Source organism: Halichoeres trimaculatus, unplaced genomic scaffold (genome assembly GCF_033239565.1).
Source record: "Halichoeres trimaculatus isolate MK-OKI-2021-1 unplaced genomic scaffold, fHalTri1.1 fHalTri1_scaffold_15, whole genome shotgun sequence".
Lineage (NCBI taxonomy): Eukaryota > Metazoa > Chordata > Actinopteri > Labriformes > Labridae > Halichoeres > Halichoeres trimaculatus.
In genome coordinates, this window is record NW_027437193.1 from 13691005 (window position 1) to 13709906 (window position 18902).

The 18902-nt window shown below is 38.3% G+C and overlaps 1 protein-coding gene across 1 annotated transcript; it reads left to right on the forward strand.

Annotated features, from left to right (window-relative positions):
• Positions 1 to 1547: 1547 nt before the first annotated feature.
• On the forward strand, positions 1548 to 18902 carry pcmtd1 (protein-L-isoaspartate (D-aspartate) O-methyltransferase domain containing 1). The gene is made up of 6 exons (XM_074689076.1): positions 1548 to 1769; positions 11236 to 11696; positions 11898 to 12000; positions 12374 to 12545; positions 15685 to 15808; positions 16151 to 18902. Exons 2-6 carry the CDS (start codon positions 11390 to 11392, stop codon positions 16522 to 16524), a joined length of 1080 nt encoding a protein of 359 aa, XP_074545177.1. The 5' UTR covers positions 1548 to 1769; positions 11236 to 11389; the 3' UTR covers positions 16525 to 18902.

Genomic DNA, 18902 nt, shown 5'->3' on the forward strand with positions numbered 1-18902 from the left:
GCACATTTACAGCCCAATGAAGAGATGAGGTGAACCGAGGTCCCTGACATCTTGCCTGTCGGCTTCAGAAGAAACCACTGTACAAGAAAACTCTTCTTAGTGAAAGCTGACAGGCCCAGACCTGAGAGCGACTGCTGACTGTGTCTGTGTCCTTATTAAACCTGGTGATCATCCTTTCCCACACTTCCAGAAGAGGCCAGAAACCAGCTGCAGGCTAAATTTAGTTCTTTCCTTCAGGGAACTGTGTGAGGTTACAAGGTGGGTGACGCTTTCCACGATCTTTCCAAATTTACACTCTCTCTTTTTATTAAAAGAAATCATTATGGACTGGCTGTCCGCTGCGGGCCGGTCATACTGCTCCTGAACTTTTTCTAACCCCATATGTGGGTATGGTCTCTTAACTTCAATGAGAAATGTGGAAGTACAGTTATACATGAAAAAAAAAATCTAAATTAACCGAACAAAAGATAGGTAAGTGCAGTGCATTTGCTCATTGTAAGCATATTTGATTACACCTGACTCTAAAACAGCATGATCACAGTATATTGCTGAAGCCACTGACACTGCACTATTGGTAGAGTGATTCTAAAATAAAAACACCTTTAAAGGCAAAGCAATATTAGAAAAATAGTGTCTTTTCAAAAGCTGCATGTCTTTTTTTCCATTTGTTGGTGAAAATAAAAGAAATTAAGTGCAGAAACAGTGGTGGCCAAAATTATTAGAACACTTGGCATTTTTAAGAGGTTTCAGTAGTTTTTTTTTTTTTAAACTGGCCAATAAAATACTCACAAAATTAATGAAAATCTGTCTACAAATATTACAAGATATCATCATGCTCCATAGAATAGAGCCATTATAAGGAAGTTTAGGTCATTTTCCTAATAAAAAAAGGAAGATTAAACTTGTCGGATTGGTAATCTCAGGTCAGGACCTCAACCCCAGCAAATGAATTCATTAAAGGATAGATTATCTATCTGGGCAGGCTGGAACACAAACTGAACAGATTCATTGTACATTCAAATAAATCATTTGGCTTGAGTTGCAGAGATCATAGGATACAAGTGGTCTGTACGTTCTCAGGAAATATACTGGCTCTATGCCTGAGTCATGTGCTGCTGCAACTGCTGCATATGTGGACATACTAAATACACAGCAGGCTAAATTCATCTGATATATTTGTTGTGCTCAGATCAACCATCTGCCTGCTGTATGATCTTACTTAGAGGTAAAAGGGTCAGTGTTTTCAGATTTGTCAGGTGTTACAATGATTTTGGCCACCACTGTATACAGGTGCTTGTAGCATTTTATCTATTCTGAACAGCTCATATTAAAACACTGTGCACTTTGTGATAGGAGCATAAATTGAGATGGAATAATTTATATATCACTTTAAATTTCCATAGATAGATAGATAGATAGATAGATAGATAGATAGATAGATAGATAGATAGATAGATAGATAGATAGATAGATAGATAGATAGATAGATAGATAGATAGATATGAGCAACAGTGCTTCCCTCTATCGTCATCATTTTTCGTCACGTGACCTGTGTTTACATCCTCCTCAGCTGTTTCTTTCTTCTTCCACTTGCACCCAGCGGCTCGCACTCAGTCACTACTTTACCTTTCCACACAACTAACTAGTCTGCACAGTTTAGTAGTGGTTAGCATCAGAAGACGGCTGTTAACGTCTTGAAGTGACTGACACTGACTGACCGACGCAGTGCACATCCACGTACAAGGAGTGAGTAAATGCGACACGGCATTGTGAGTATTTTTAAATGTACTTAAGTCAACAACCGTTTACCTTTAGTCGGGCCGTTAGTTATGTTAGCAGACTGCCGAAATGTTAGCGTTTGTAGGCATGACACACAAGGCTAACCCGCTGTGCTGTTTGTTTGCTATCTGAGCACAAACAGGCGAGCTTACCTAACCTCCTGCTTTGTCTCTGTTCAGATGATGGCGCACTCAGGCCCACAGAGCTAACGTTAGCTTGGTTAATTTGTAGATGGTGATGTCCGAGGGCAGATACTAACTGAAATACTTTGACTAAATATTAATTTCTCAGTTGGTGAGACTAACGTTTGTACAATGTGCACGTTGTCTACCGTCTTCTTCGGTGTAACGTTACAGAGCATCACAGGAAACTCATTTATCGGTCTCTGTAGCCGAAAAATCAACATTACAGTTGTTGTTTTTGTAATGTCTTCCGCAGCCTTTTCTTAAACCCCGCAGGGATATTTCAGCCCTTTAATACAAAACTGGTTTATCCAGTCGCTGCTAAAGATTGAGGTTAATCGCACTGCAGAGAGCTGGCCAGCAACTGCGTTTTACTCGACAAGTGGGAACAAAAGCTGAATGATGACTCCTCGAAAACAATCAGAAAGGGCCCCTTTTAGTTTTTGTCAGCTGGTGTGTGAATGCACATTTGAACCACCATGTCGAGTGTCAGAGAAGTGCACGGGTAGGATTGGAAAACCGCCGTGATTTTATATTGCTTTACAACATTTCATGAAAACGCTGTTGTTGTTTTGCTCCATCGTCACACGCAGTGCGAAGAAAGTGTTCCAGGCTGCTGATTGGCTGACAGGCTGCCGTCTGTGTGGCAACTGCAGCACGTGACCAGGAAGAGAGGCGATTGGCTTCATCAGGTGTCAGTTTGGGGAATATGGGAACATCTGTGAACATCTCTGCAAGAACAGAGATACTTGCTATTAAGGAATAAATCATAAACTTTATCTGACATATCACAGTCTGTATAGCTGACAATCGCTGCTTCGAAAGACTCGATTTAAACGTGTTTTTGGTAATTCACCATCTAGAGAAAGCTTTTGCATCATTAGAAACACTACTAAAAATAACATACCAACTGATCCCGAATTTAGTCCGTAAACATGACTCAAATATGTTATTATTTAACTTAAAGCGAATTAATCCGTTTTGATTTCATTTTATTAAATGTTAAGTTTTTGTAGCCATAAAACTGATCCTATTTCTCAAATCCTAAAGACCTAGTCCTCAAGTGCCATATTGTTAAAGATAATAATATATAATCAATCAATGTATCAATAACATTATATTATTGATTGTTTATATATGAGCATCCAGAGTTTAAAAAGAAAACACAGTGGAGAACATAAGACTAGATTGAAGTTATGTTTGTTCAGAATGTAGGATAAGAAATATTTTGGGCTGTAAATGTCTTTTGTAGTTCAAAGTAGTCTCAAAAACATTGTGAAATATTATCATGATGAAGTCTAGCTCCTGCTATTAAGGAAATCTTCACATTTTTGCCACAGCGCCTCCTAATGGAGAACAATTTCCTCAAGAAGAGGCAGAGTTTGCTGATGTTTATGCAACACATATCAGTGCAAAAAAAAAACTGCAGTGTATCGTCTGGTATAAAGAGACAAATGAGGGACAGGTGTAGGAAAATAAATAGCAAAACATTTGATTTAAAGTGAAGTGATTCTTAGATAATCTGCTTTCAATTCAGTAACTGATTAAACACCTAACCTATGTATTGTACTGACTACTTTACTAAGTTTTCCCCTTTGTCCTTGCTTGGTCTCTAAACCACATTTTAATATCAAAAGTGAAGACGGTGGACTATTAAGTTATGAATAGTTGCCATATTCTAGTGTTAAAGTCAGTACAAGTTCCAATTAGTGCATTTGCATTAATCAATAAACATAAATCCAAAACATTTATGTTACTAGTTTCTGTGCTCTCTGCTACACATAGTGCAAGATGTAGCCTTCACGGAGGGGGATCTTCTCCTATGCCATTTTAGAAAACTCATTTTAAGTTAACAAAGGCAAAACAGCTTTTAAAATTCAGGTTTCACACTACTTTAAACCCACCTATGAAACTAAAATTCCATTTTCTACCAAAGTCTATTCTGCTAATTGCTGCTAAAAAAAAATATTTCTAATAATTACCTTTAGACCATAACTTTTTACATTATTTGTTGTTACCTTTCAAGCTAACAAAAAGAAGCACATCCTACAGAGGTCAAACCACTATTTCTCAGTAGTCTGTGTGGCAGAGAATCTAAAATGCACTGAAACCAACAATTTCAGAAAATCCCCTTTCAACTGTAATTATTTTTGATCCATTTCAAATTAAAAGTTACAAAATCTTAAGCCTTGGCTGCATCTGTAGCTGAATGCACACTTTCCTAATAAAGTAGAGCCAACAATTAACAGCATTTGAAGTCTGCTACACTGCTGGGAACCTCTCATATTTTCCTACTTATTACCCATCGGAAAAACAAAGTGGATGTTACAGTTGCTGGTTCATCTTGGTGCCACAAACTGAGTCAGGAGCAACTATTTTGAGACAAACAGTCATGCTAATAACAACACTGTATGACCTCTTTTTCTATTATGCAGAACAACAGGAGATAAGCAGAAGAGAAAAATAAAAAGTTCTGATTCATTTAATTTTATTTCCACAGAAAAGCACTCACATTGAGTCAGTTCTTGCTGTTCGCCTCCACAGTCACATCCCTTGGCTGTTTTTTTGCTAATTAACGCAGAGTCCAGTCAAACTTGCATGAATACAGAGAGAGACAAATACACTCTCCATCGACAGTCAGATGATCTTTTAGAGCAGCCTGGGGATAAAATCAGAGGGGAGGTGGTATTGTTTTGGGTTAATTTAACTTACTAATGAGCAAGCTCAGAGGTTTGAATTGGGGCGGTCTACTTTTTAGGTCTGTAGGTGGTAGAAAAGTCATTTGACACTTGAATTATTTAATAACTTTTGTTCCAACTTAAACAATCCAAAACAGGTAAACACTGTTATGAGAAAACAGTTTTAAAGCTCCTGTGAGGGTTTATTTATGAGTTATGAAAAGGATCGAATTTTTATTTATTCATTTTTGTCTCATTACGAGATATCAAAAAAAAAAAAAAGATTTTCAACAAGAAAGAAAACTGCAGGAAGGTGTTAGATGATACAATTGGCAAAACATTTTTTTTTTTTACAATTTCTACAGTAATGAATCTAAATACAGGACTGATTAAAAGAAAGCAGTAAAACATCAACACAAACCAAAAGTTATTTAGAGGATCTTTAAATAAAAACTGAGTTTATGCAGTGTTTTAGACAAAAAACCCTTTACCATTAGACTATATGATAAAACTGGACTTGATATTTTTAATACACAACAACAAACTGTCTGCATCAAATAGAAAAAAAGTAGTAATACTAAAAGTAATGACCTTATCCTAGAATAAAGTAGAGAGTAATAATTTTGTTATGTTTTATTCTGCCATGACTCAGATGTTTTGCTTCTGTAAACTGAATTTACTTTTGATATAAGTGAGTTTAAAGCCTGGGATCATGATAGAAAAGGAACTCATCTCCCACTGGGAGCACTAACTTGCTCCAGTGACCTGCCATCTTGGAGCATATATTGAGAGATTGCATGTTAAGTCTGCATCAGGAAGAAGAGGGTTCAGCATATCTCAGTTCAAAAGGTGTATCTTTCATGATCCAAACACTTTTTATTTTCCACTTTCAGATCTCAAGGTATCTTATACAACATCAGTCTATTCAGATTAACAAGTAGTGCCAAAAGGGGGTCATATGGTGGCGAAATCATCATGATTTATCTTCTGCGTGGCATGGATGAACACGGCAGATTTAACAGAAGTGGGTCATTAGTGTTTGAGGTATCTCACCGTGAAATAAAGTGTTGAACAAGTCGACCTTCTGGTGGCACTACATTAGGAAGCAGACACTTATCAAATTCATGAGGACCAACAGACTGTCCAACCAGCCAGCCAGCTGACATCCCCAGAGCACAGCCATTAGCAAGGCTTCATTTCAATCTGAATATGTATACAAGTTTTTTTCTTTAAGAGTGTTTCATCTCACTCGCTTTAGAGAGAAATATAAGGATACAATAAAGAAATGACTGATTTTGTCGAAAATATTGCGAGTGAAGTTGCTTTTTAGTATAGTATATGCAGTAAACAGATTTGACCTATCCAGGTTGCAATAAGAATCCAGAGGGCAACCAGGTAAATCTGTGATAAGCCGTGTATCTTCCAGCAACATCATCTACCTGACATCTGTTCACTTATTCCTTCATTTAGGTTCCTCCACAGAAAACACACAAACAATAAATCTAGAGCATACTATACGTTTTGTTCCGCCTCCGACGTCACAGAGACAATTTATTCCCCACAAAGGCAGATCTCATTAATTACACCTTCACAAGCCTTTAATCTTCCATCTTATCCCTCGATGTGAACATGCTCACATTTCTGCTGCAGTGAATCTGGGACAAAATAGTCACATGTCGGCCTCAAGTAATGTACATTCACTGGCAGGATTTGTATATTCAGGAGTGGTAATGGAAAAATATGGAAATTGTTCATCAGAAATGCATTTTTCATGGCCATTGTCGCTGGAGGCTGAAGCCATTACAAATTAAAAAAGCTGTCATCTGTCAAAACATTATCACATATTAATTCTGTTTTTTCCCCATAGTTAAATGTGAAACTTGTGTCATCAAAGATTTATACTGAGATGTTTTTTTTTTTTTTTTTTTGTTATTGTCTACCGGTGCAATTCTGTTTTTGTGTTTTTTTTTTCTTAGCCAAACAGGTGTGGATATGATTTTCTTTGCTGACACAGCTATAAATCAGCTGATACCTTGTCCTGAATCACACTGTGAATGCTGATAACTATGGTGGTTATCAGCTTGCGTCACAGTGTGTTGATGTGCAGTGTGTGTACATCTGTGTGGAGGCAGATAGGGCCTCTGGTATGGAGTTACAGCATTGGACTTGATCTTGTGTTACACGTTTCGTCATCTGGGAATGGTTCAGAGAGCTGTCATACCAGGCGGCAATGGCCCTAACCGGGTCATGGCAGCCTGGCATGACCTGCTCTTTTTATACACACGGGGATCAACCGAGGCCGTGCTGTGTGCTTTTGACGGGTTATTCTTTAGGTCTAGTCTAGTATGAGCTCGTTCAGGAGTCTGTTTTTTTTATTCTTGGTTGATTTATTCAAATTTAACTGCTTTATTTGGCTGAAGGGGAAAAGTTTGTGTCAGGATCATTTCAAAACACGCAAAGCAGACTGGAGAAGTCAAATGGGCAGAGTTTGATTTTTGCAAGGACACAACCTGCATGTTTTATACCCAAAAGCCCAAATTTGCACTGTATGCAGTTTGCAGGCTGGTTTCATTTTGGAATAACATGTTTTTCTTTTCATTTATTATTCATTTTCTTATAGCAGAAGTTTTGAAAGCAAAGACTAGAAACATGTTTCAGTTGAAACTTAAAAAAGTATATTTGTCCTTTTTTTTTTTACCCTGCACAGCACAATACTCCTTTAGATAAAACTGAATTAAACAGCTGTGTAAGGAAAACTTGGCTTGTATAATGTTTGCATTGTTTTAGTAACAGTGGCCACGACATAAGCCTGTTGAAGTCTGTAATGACATATTAGAACCAGAATTAGCTTCAGTGGCTAGCTATTTAGCATCCATAAGCTGTTTGACTCAGATTTCACTTTCCTGTCGGTCTATGTTTACAGGGATAACATTTGTGCAGACTGAAAAGGATAACAAGCTCAACAGGGTATCATTTACCTTAAACTATGTTTGTGTCTATAGCTATAAATAAATATTTACCAAAGGATTAAGATCAAGGAGTGGTGCATCAAATCTAAAAAAAAAATATTATAGAATCAAATCAACAAGAATAGAAAGATAGAAATATTGTCTGTGTGCAAGTGAATAATGCCCACTGTTTGACGCCCTATTGTTGCTACAGCAGCGCCCAAAAGCAAAAGCTTCTGAATACCTCTCCTGACCCATTTTCCTACATTTTTATTTCAACTGCATTCAACTCAAAGGACTGGGAGTTACATAGAGGATAGAAGGGGAAAATAGGATAAGAATTACACTGCTGTACAATCAGGGAAAGAGAGCGAATCAGTGATTCTTTTTATGCATGTGAGGAAAAAAGCTGATGGAAAATTACCTTTTTGGGCCTCCTACTACAAAGTCACCCCTGAATGTAATCTTTATTAGCTGAGTCAGATGTGGAGATGCTGAAAAGGCACAGAGGGAATTCAAGACTTGACTCCCTCAGCTGCCTCTCCAGTGATACCCATTCACTCAGTGCCAATGTGGGGTATTTCAGTTATCAAAGCATCTGCAAAATGTTTGAAGACCAGCATGTGTCAGGAAGTTCCTCTTTATCGCCTCACTGTGGTTTCTTCAAAGCAGAGTACTGCATAGTAAAGCTCAGTATTTAGAGAGAAAGAGAGGTTCAAAGCAGCAGAGGTCAGTGCATGTTTTCATTGACCTCTTCCATTAACCCTGCCCGGCTGTGGTTTCAACCTCTTGGGCTTTTGTGGCCTTAAGCTGATGGGGGTAGCAGCTTGTGACCCCAAATAACACCTTAAAGCCTTTGTGTGGAACAAAGGTGTGTAGAGGTTAACAAGAAATGAATCATAACTGTGGCCTCTGGGACTGTTCCATTTTGGAGAAATGAGTTAAATAACAGTAAAGTCAGCTGAAAGAAAACAAACCTGCAAACAGTTTGAGAATCAGTCCAAAACGATACAGAGTATTTAAAACCCCAAGGTTCTATGGCTTTGGACAAAAGCTTCTGCTAAATGAAGCAGTAATGTGTGAATTTGCTGCTTGTTGATTGTGTGTTTTGGGATTCTGACTGTTTGTTAGACAAAATATGATCAGGGGCACCAGCACCTACAGTTTTGGTCTTTGCATTATAAACAATGACATCAAGAAATAGTTGCAGCTCCACTAAGGGCACTTTGAGGGGTGAGCTAAGGCAGGGGTCTACAACTTGCGGCTCTTTGACTCCTTTGCAGTGGCTCCCAGTGGCTTTAAAAAATAATACTTAAAAAAATTCTCATGATGACATTGACGCTAAATAAAAATCACAATTTGACATTTTGTTTAATTAAACATACATCACATCTTGCAATAAAGCCTGCCACCCCTCAACTTCACCTCCTACAGCATCAACAGCCCACCAACTTTTCTTGCACCTGTGGCTAACCTCAAGTTTTACGCCCCTGGTAAGATAATTAAATCAACAAAAAGACAAATCTGGAAGAAAACAGAGATTTTAATTCTGTGCGGATATATTCATTTGACTGACAACATTCTGGTAAATGTATAGGCTTGATTGCAAGAAATTAGCAGATAACAAAAATTTATATGTAGAGTGACATTACAATATATGTTATCAAATTCAAGTCTTCTTTTTGTAGTTCTGCAATTTCATAAATAAAATATTTATTTCATAAATTAAAAAAACTTCTTGTTTATTATTCAATAGATTTTAACTAGATTTAAAATTTTATACACCTATAGCTTTTTGGGAAGGTAAGGTTGATTTTGTGGCTCTGGAATGGCATTAATCCAAGTGAGATGAATAGGGAAGGGTACCGAATTAGGTACTTTTACAAGTACTGATCAAATTCTGTAAAAAGTACCGAGTACCGATTTATGTAGAACCAAAAGGTACCATGTTTAGGTACCTACACGCATGCTTGTGACTGTGAGAGAGTGGAAGAGTAGGTAATTTTCCATGCTGGACATGAACACAGCATTGCAAGGTTAAAAACTGAGGAATAAATATGTTAAATTGAAAAAGTTTATACTTTACTATTAAACAAATTGATATTTTTTAGCACATAAACACAAAAAGCTCCGAAAATTGGTACCGTTTACTACCAGTACCGATAGCCAGGTACCGGGCATCGGTACCGTATCATTTCAAATGTGAAAGGTACCCATCCCTAGAGATGAAGCAAAATGGCTCAGACGATAGTAAAGGTGGCAGGCCCCTGTGTAAGGAGACAAGAAAAAAATATATATCGTGGATCAAAATCAGGGAAGCACAAAACAATTATATTTACCAGAAATACATTTTTCCAGATGATTCTCAGATTTTTTTCAGGACACCTTAGTATGTTGTAAACTGTGTGTTTGTGTTGCCCAATGAAAAAAATCCTATAATTATGAACAACACTAATGTTTGTATTGGAAATTAATGGTTTTTGGAGTCAATACTTATTCATTAACCAGCCTGCAGTGTCATTCTAGTTTTTCCAAACACTTGATCACAGGAGGATAAATAAACACATCGTACTCTAAAATTAAATTTGCCATGATTTTTAATGTCAGCTATTTATTACATGAGCATAAACCTTTCCTCTGGACAGAGCCGACTCTACAAACCTACACACTGTGACACGCAGTATCAGCTTTTATGCCTTCCTCCTTGTTGGGGTTGTGACATTATGAGTGAGTGTAAAATAAAGAAACTTGTTTTCATAGTAGTTTGAGAATTTCCCAAGGCCTTGGATGACATTTTTGAATGGCTCAGTTTGTCTCTCCAACAGCCAATAAACCTAAAGATAAAGAGCAATGGTTCACCATATTAGACGCCTTAAAACTGCAAACATTAACACTCATTTTTCTGTTAGATGTGGATTAATTCCCCTCCATTAACTTCTTCGACAACAGATCCATTCAGCTCTAACACATTAAATATCCTGCATAAGACACTTTACATTCAAGATATTCATCAGTGTTGCTTATATTGTGATGCACCCGTCATACTTTATTGTGCATAACCTCTTAAACATGAAGAATAGAGAGCTTCCTCAGAACAGACAGTTTGTTGTGTGTTTGCAGTGAAATCACAGGTGTAACAAATGACTGCAGCTGTGGCTCTGATCCATTAAGCTTCTGAGCCTGCATGTGTTATATTAAGGCCTTTGCACATAAAATGAATGTCCCTATCATTAGGGTTATTAATTACAACCACGCTCTTCCTGCTTCAAAATATCAAGTTTGAAAAATATCTGTATACATTAAAAAACACAAAAAATACAAAGGAAGTGTGCAGGGGGTTAATCTGTGTTCACACAAAATGGTTATTTATAGTTTGCCTTAATGAGACTATAAATTAAATTATCAAATTACAAAGACATTTTTTATGAATGCATCCTGCAGAAGTATCGCACCGAGTTCTTCTTAGAGGAGGTGTAGCAAAACAAAATTTAAATCCAGGAGGGATTAATGTGTAAATTTCCTACATGCCATAATACTTTAATTTGTAACTGATTTTCTCTCAGACTTCTTCACTTTTATCAGCACACCAACCTGCACTGTGTCCCTTGCAGACATGTCACCATAATGTGTTTCCTTCTTTTTCCTCAGGTTTCTCCCCGCCTGGACATGACCGTTGTCTGAGTCGACACTCGAGGAGCTACAGCACCCTTCAGCCACCCGTTGATCTCCATGCCACTCTGAGGAGGAAGAGGAATCACTCTTAGTAAGAGTTCTGCCCGTGTGTTCGTCTTCTCTTTTCGCCATGGGGGGAGCCGTGAGCGCTGGGGAGGACAACGATGACCTCATTGATAACCTGAAAGAGGCCCAGTACATCCGCACAGAGAAAGTCGAACAGGCTTTTCGGGCCATAGACCGCGGTGACTACTACCTGGACGGCTATCGGGACAGTGCCTACAAAGACTTGGCATGGAAGCATGGAAACATACACCTGTCTGCTCCGTGCATATACTCAGAGGTGATGGAGGCCCTCAAACTGCAGCCAGGACTGTCTTTCCTGAATCTGGGCAGTGGAACTGGCTACCTGAGCACAATGGTTGGACTTATCATAGGTAAGCATACTGTTTGTTTTCAGAAAAGGCACTACAAGATTTATTTTTGTCTGACTCATGCTGAGAATTTTCCTGCTCTACCTTATTTTATGATAATCATTTTGTCTCTAATTGTAAAAAAATGTGTTTCCAGCTCCATGTTTTACAGTAAGTCATGGGTGGTAATATGATAATATTGTTTTGGTTGTTTTTTTCCACAAGGACCTTTTGGTGTGAACCATGGAGTTGAGCTCCATAAAGATGTCGTTGAATACGCCAGAGAGAAGCTGGATGATTTCATAAAGAATAGTGAAAGCTTTGATAAGTACGTACATGCTTTAAAGTGATGTTTTACCCTAGAGTTGGATACAAAGATAGACCTGTGTTGTATATAAAGCTACAGCTAACCTGGATTGGTGCAAGGGTATCATTATCTGCACTCATACAACTGTTAACTGCTATATTTTTGTTAATGTAATCATATTTTTTGGTTCTCTTTCCAAAAAGCTAAACTTATTTTCTCAAAGTGATACCTGTCTTCTCAGCTTACAAATTCTCCATCTTGACAAGAAAAGAAAACTTACCTTCCAAAATGACAAAATACTCCTTTAACAAATCTGAATGTATCATAACAACATTGGCACAAACATCTTTCTGTACGTACTCTACCAACAAACCTATTCATTATGTTTTCACAGGTTTGAGTTCTGTGAACCAGTCTTTGTGGTGGGGAATTGCCTTGAAATCTCAACAGACAGTCACCAATACGATCGCATTTATTGCGGCGCAGGAGTGCAGAAAGACCACGAAAATTACATGAAAGTGCTGCTCAAAATTGGAGGCATTCTGGTGATGCCCATAGAGGATCAGGTAAGTGCTCCAAGCTGCCGGAGAGATACAAAACAAACACATCTTGATTGCTATTCAAAATGCTAACACATGAGGGAAAACAGGATGGAATAGCTTTGACCTACAAGTTTGGTTATGCAACTTTCACATGCATTATTGAGCCACCACTGGCCCTGGATTTGAGCAGCCGTGTAAGGAGCACACACTGGGCTGTAGAAATAAATGTTTTATTTAAAATGGTGGATTTGTGAGTGTGGACTTGCTGCTGGGGACGTAAGAGGGCATTTAAATTATTCTGGGAAGCTGGTGGTACAAATTGTCAGCAAAAACCGTTACCAGCATTGACAGTTATTCCACCAAAATACTCCACTATGAGTCTTTAACGGACTATAAACTTGTTTTTTTTTCATAGTACATGCTTTAAAGTGGAGCTACCTGCAGGTATAAATCTGGGAAACTAAAATGATATTTGATGAAATAAATTATAAAAAAGCTGCTGTGCTTTTAAAAGACAGTGGAAGTCATTAGTAAGAACAAACACAGTTTGTTGACTCATAACTCATGATCACAAAAATTAATTTAACATAGTTTCATCACATAATCTCCCTTGCATCTAAAAACATAAAAGCTCTCCAGCCCATATTCACTCATCCATGTAAACACTAATGCAAAGAGTTTCCAAACCCACATCGTTTTTTCTCTTTGTTGTGGCCTTTTATCAGCGCCCAGCCCGTGTTCGACCAAACAACACAAACAAAAAAGGATTTGAAAAATTTCTCCCCAGAGTGGACGAACATGAAACATCACCATGTTGAAAGGAGAGGAGAGTGGGTTTTGAAGATGCCGACACGCTGTGTAATTGGTCGTCGTCAAAGACATAGCTTGGCACAAATGCGAAGATGCAACATGAAGAAACGTCCTCTGTCACCGTGGTTAAAAGAGAGCATTTAGAGTATTAAACATTTGTTACATGATTAGTTACACTGTGTAACATAAGTTAAACAGTGTTTCCATTTCCGGGTACTTTGAGTCCTCCTGGCACTACATTTCAGACAAGAGTATTTAACTTCACTAGAATTACTTAACATGTTCAGTTACTTTTATTAGATAGAAGAATTACAGCATGCTTTATTAAAGTAGTGTTTCTTCATAACTGTTTGGTCCTTATGAATCTTTTATTTCCATCTGAAATAAAAACAAGACACTAGAGCCCAAATGAAAAGAATAAACTTGCTGTGGCTATTGGAACCCTAAGAGCACAGGAACCTTCAACAAACCAAGCATCATTTTATATGGGCTTCAGGTGAATGCTGATATGACGGAGCGTACCATAATGCCCCTTTTAGCTCCCACTTGACCATGGAATTAGATGGGTTCCAACAGGGTTATCAAGTGAGCGCTTGCACGTTTCTTTAAGCTATGCTATCTCAGCAAGGCTCAACAGTTAGCTCCAGCATCACGCAACCAACCTTTGTAGCAGTGCCCATGATATTAAAAAGAAATGAACACAAAGGGAGAAATGAGTGGATCACATCGAACAAAGATGCTGAAGCTGAATGCATCACTTCCCACTTCTACTCTATTTCATAAGAGAATAGTAAAGAGAGGATACAGAAAAGAGTGGTTAACGGTTTCCTCTCATCCTTGTTTTTGCCTCCTTTTGACTTTCAATAATATAACAACGTATTGATGTTTTCATGTCCATACTCAGTATTAATGTTTATGCAGTTAACCACAGCAAGCACACACAGTGATTTGTTCAGAACTTGATGTAAATCTTGGTCAGCTTGAATGCAAAAAGAATTTCAAACTGAACTAACTGAATGTAAGCATCGAGTGAAAAGAGGCTGAGCACTCAGGTATAGACCTTGTGCTGTGACAGTGAGTGTTATCCTCTTGAATAAAGTGTATTGAAGATGTATATGAATGCCTGTACCGTATATACCTAGCCCCAAGCTGTCCACAGTATGTGTTCAAATTAATGGACCTGCTGAGTGCCACTCCAATGACCCCAGAACCATTAACCCTCCCCCCAACATGATTTATACTCCCTATATTAACATGCATGATGAGCTGTCAGCCCCGTGTGGTTTAATTGTGTTTTGATGACTGTCACACTGTGGATGGATAATTACTCGCTCTGCCCAGAGCAGCACAGAGAGCACACAGATATCATGCTTTTCCTGAAGGCCATTTAGTGACATAAGTGACTCCCCACACCAGCGGATATGTAGATGATGTGTCTGGTAGGGGTGTTAGATGCTCTGTATACCACAGCTGAGATGATTGGATGAATAATTAATGACTCAATCGACAAAATTGATCGCCGGTTCTTTGAAAATTAAATCACGCTTTAGGGTGGACATAATGGCTCCAGCTTCTTTAGTGTTACAGCTGACAGCTTTTCCATTTCCTTAATTATAGTGAAGCAAAAACTTTGAGCTTTGGCTGTTAAAAGGAGACTTCTGACAGCATACTTTAATATTTGGCAAAGATGTATGTTTAAATTGACACAAATGGCTGTCAGGTAATCAATTATGAATCACTCATTAGTTGAAATAGTTTCATTCATCATAAAGAATTTGCTGTGCTATTACCCCAAGGTAGGTGCTCCTTTTACACACCGAGGCGGGTGGCAGTAATTTATTCACATAGGAAGGAAAGTGTGGGAAGAAGTTAATATTTTATGTGCCTGTTTGATATAGCTACGTGTGGAAATGTAAAGCAGGGGCACTTTCTTCTCCAGGGATTTATATGTCTGTGGTTACACAGTGAATGTACACCTGCCAACTCCAATGAACACCTGCAGTATGGAGTAAGACGATGTGATCGGTTAATGTCTTTAATGAACAAGCCAAGAGTGTGATTACACAGGAGTTAAAGTACTCGTATGGTGCTTAGATTGAGGTGATTCAATCAGAGAGATACATACCAATGAGACTCATCTCTGCTCTGGAGTCAAACTCCCAAAAATTAAACAATAACACTGGAGTGAAAAAGCACACAGTTAAGATTTATGTTCACCGAGAGAACAAAAAACATGCTGAAATATTCATGTGTTTTGAAGAAACTGCTGTTTAAACCCTTCTTTTGTTATGTTACACAGTATTTCATTTTTATAAGTGCTCGGTGTTGAGTTCAGGTTTGTCTCTTTATGCAGCTGACCCAGATAACCAGGACTGGCCAGTGCACATGGGAGAGCAAAAACATCTTGGCGGTGTCCTTTGCCCCCTTGGTCCAGCAGAGCAGAGCTGATGGAGAGAAGCCCGACACCGTGCAGCTGCGTGAGTTTCCCAGCCTCCGTCCTCCACACAAGAGCTTTGTTATGGTTTATTATGTCAACAGGGCTGCAAGTATAGAGCAGGCAGTATGTAACAGTCACACAGTACATTCAAAGTGATCTGATGAGATGTTCCCTGGATTCACCCTGACACGAGAAGCTTGCCTTGCAGCTTCCTAATTGAGCCACATCTTTTGTTTCTGTGAAAAACTGAGACCTAGTTTCCTCTTGGACAGCCTCACTTGTTTTTACTGACCTAGTTGTAGGAGCGGTGTAGTTGTATGGCTTCCTCTTACTTTCGTAGCGCGTCGCCCTGAAGGACTGTGTCATCTCTCTTTGTCCTCAGCGCCAGTGACTGTCCGCAGCCTTCAGGATCTGTCTCGCATCTACATCCGCCGCACGCTCAGGAGCCTGGCCAACGAGGACAGTCAGGGGAAGGGGACGGTGCAACGAGTTCCCCAGAAGCGCAAACGCAGGCGCTGCCGGCGGCGACGCATCAACACCTACGTTTTCGTAGGTAATCAGCTGATCCCCCAAACAGTGGAGAGCGAGGAGGAGGAGCACAATGAGGAAGAGCACAAGGAAGTAGAAGAGGAGGAGGACAGAGACATTGGCGATATTGAAATCCTCAAGCAAGTGAACATATTGAGAGACCAAATAATGGCCCTGCCGCTGCCTGAGTCTCTGAAAGCATATTTGCTGTATTTCAGAGAGAAATGACTGATTCACTTCATATTCACTCTTAATGGGTGCAGCGTCTGCCTGCTGAAATGTTTTTTTTTTCACTCTTTCAGTACAAATGTAGCATTATTTCCATTAAATCTTGATGGCAAAATTGTAGAGGAATAAGACGTCATAGATAATATTGGATAATAATGTTATGATTGTCAGAAGTTGTTAGATTTTGTTGACTTTTCTTTTGATTTGTATATGAAAAAAAACCTTGTAAAAAGTATTCTTTATGGACATAGTTTGAGAAATCTGTTTTGAGATTCAGATTTTATCCCAATGTCAGGATTTCTGCAGAAGTGTGCAGAATAAAAATTGTATTGAAAACAAAGTTCGTACTATATTTGTTAAAATATGATCGTGCTAAGATGAAGACTTTTATTGCAGCTTTTTTAATGCTTTAACTCGCTCTCAGTGTCTGTGGATTCACTGAAGCTGAAAGCAGGAAAAGGCACTGAGAGGCAAATTAGGACAAATCCTCCCATCTTGGGCTTCACAGTAAGATGTTCTTGCATAATCATGAATGGGACACTTAGGTCATTACTTGTCTTGATATTTCACTTTCAGTCGAAATGTTTTGTACCTTCCTATGATAAGAAATCATTGAGAGACCCAAGTGGTTCATAATTTTTTCTACAGGGCACCTTTTAATATAACTTTTTCTACAGGGTGCTGACACATTGTGTTTTCTCACTTTGCATATGACTAGCTGACATCCAACTTGGAATGACAAGGTGTTGTATGACCTCTCCTCTTTCCACTGTTGATGCAAATTGTATAATAGTTCAATGAATAATGCCAGAGGTTTATAGTAGGAGTACATTATTGATGTTATTTTTTCTTTTAAGGGTTTTTTTGGCAAATAGGAGATAAAAGTCATTAATGAGTACATGCATGAATATACTGTATATGTGTTGGGTGTTTCTGACTTTGCTTCACTTCTTATGATTGGTCACTGGAGGTGATGTCCCAGGTGATCAAGCTCAGAAATGTCTAAAAAAAGGATGTAAAGAATATTAATCAATTTGATGGCCTTGTGATGGATCTCCAAATTTGTATAGTACTTTTTTTTTTTTATCCGACAACAATGCAAATCAGAGTCTCTGAGGATTTTAAAGCCTTTTTTTGTATCCTGGACTGGATAAACGTCCAACTAAGCACCTTATCCTGCAGTCCTCAAGTGAGAAAAATACAAAGGTGCCGTTTTTTTTCGGCAAAGTTTTCCTTGTGGGCTGGACTCCTTGTAATGTACATCCTGTTAAATCCAAGTAAAATTTGCTTGCAGAACTTTCCTGACGGTGATGGCCTTCAAGTGCCAACAGACCCCATCACATTAGGACTTCTGTGAGTTGTCTGGCAAAGTGAATTTACCTCCCCTCAAAAAAGAAATGCTGTGTAAAAAAAATAAAAATAAAAAAAATAAAAACATTCCACATTGAAAAGAAAATAGCACATCACTGATAGATGTCACAAGTTTTCCTCATGCTGTACTGTCACTGACTTGGAAATTTCCTTCATCTTACTTTGAATGCATATTTTAGTATTCCAAAAGCTGAGTTGAATGTTGTTGATATTAATTCTATTCAATATTAAAGTGATTATATAGATGTATTGTTATCATAGGATTCTGCATACTGTTTAAGTTGCATTTGGTTTGTTGTAGCGCCCTCTTGCTGTACTGTATTTTGACACTGGGAACTCTGTAGATCAAAACTCCACTGCTGTCTGTTGAATAGATAAGACATTTTAGTGCATTATGTTCTGGCGTAATGAAAAACTTTTTTTTTTTTTGGGAAACGAGGGTGATTATACCTTTAGTCATTTTGTGTGTGAATAATTTTTTTTTTCCGTTTAGTTCTTTTTTCTTTTCTACATTCATCAAAAAGCTTTCCAAGTAAGCAATAATAGAACAATTTCGCATCCTATAATTACCCATAAGAAAATAGTCCCTTTTAATTTGCAAAACATTGATTAAATTTCACATGACCAATTACTGGCATGCAACAGTTTATACTCTATTCCCTAAAATGTAATAGCTAATTAGGGAGCACATTAAGTATTGAAAGCAAGGGGGCCTACAACCTCGACTCTCAGGTCAGGCCTCGCACCAAAGCTAATGGGACTGCTGTGATTACGTTTCAATGTGCACAAGAGCCGGCTACAAAAATGGCTTCCAGAAGTCATCACCAATTCCCCTCTGTTGAGTTAATTCATCAAGAGCGAGATCCGTTCTGTCACCGTTTATCAGGCCTATAGATTGATTTCCCATCGAGTGTGAAGTTCATTTTGAAAAACGTGTTGTTCCTCCGTAAATGTTTGGCACAAAAATAAAGGTCACAATCACATCACGACTCTTCTTATCATTGTAA

Excerpts from the sequence above, each read along its gene's own strand:
- pcmtd1 (XM_074689076.1), top strand. The coding sequence starts at position 11,390 with ATGGGGGGAGCCGTGAGCGCTGGGGAGGACAACGATGACCTCATTGAT. Across the intron at positions 11,697-11,897 it reads AATGGTTGGACTTATCATAG|GACCTTTTGGTGTGAACCAT; the intron begins GTAAGCATACTG and ends TTTTTCCACAAG. Across the intron at positions 12,001-12,373 it reads AATAGTGAAAGCTTTGATAA|GTTTGAGTTCTGTGAACCAG; the intron begins GTACGTACATGC and ends ATGTTTTCACAG.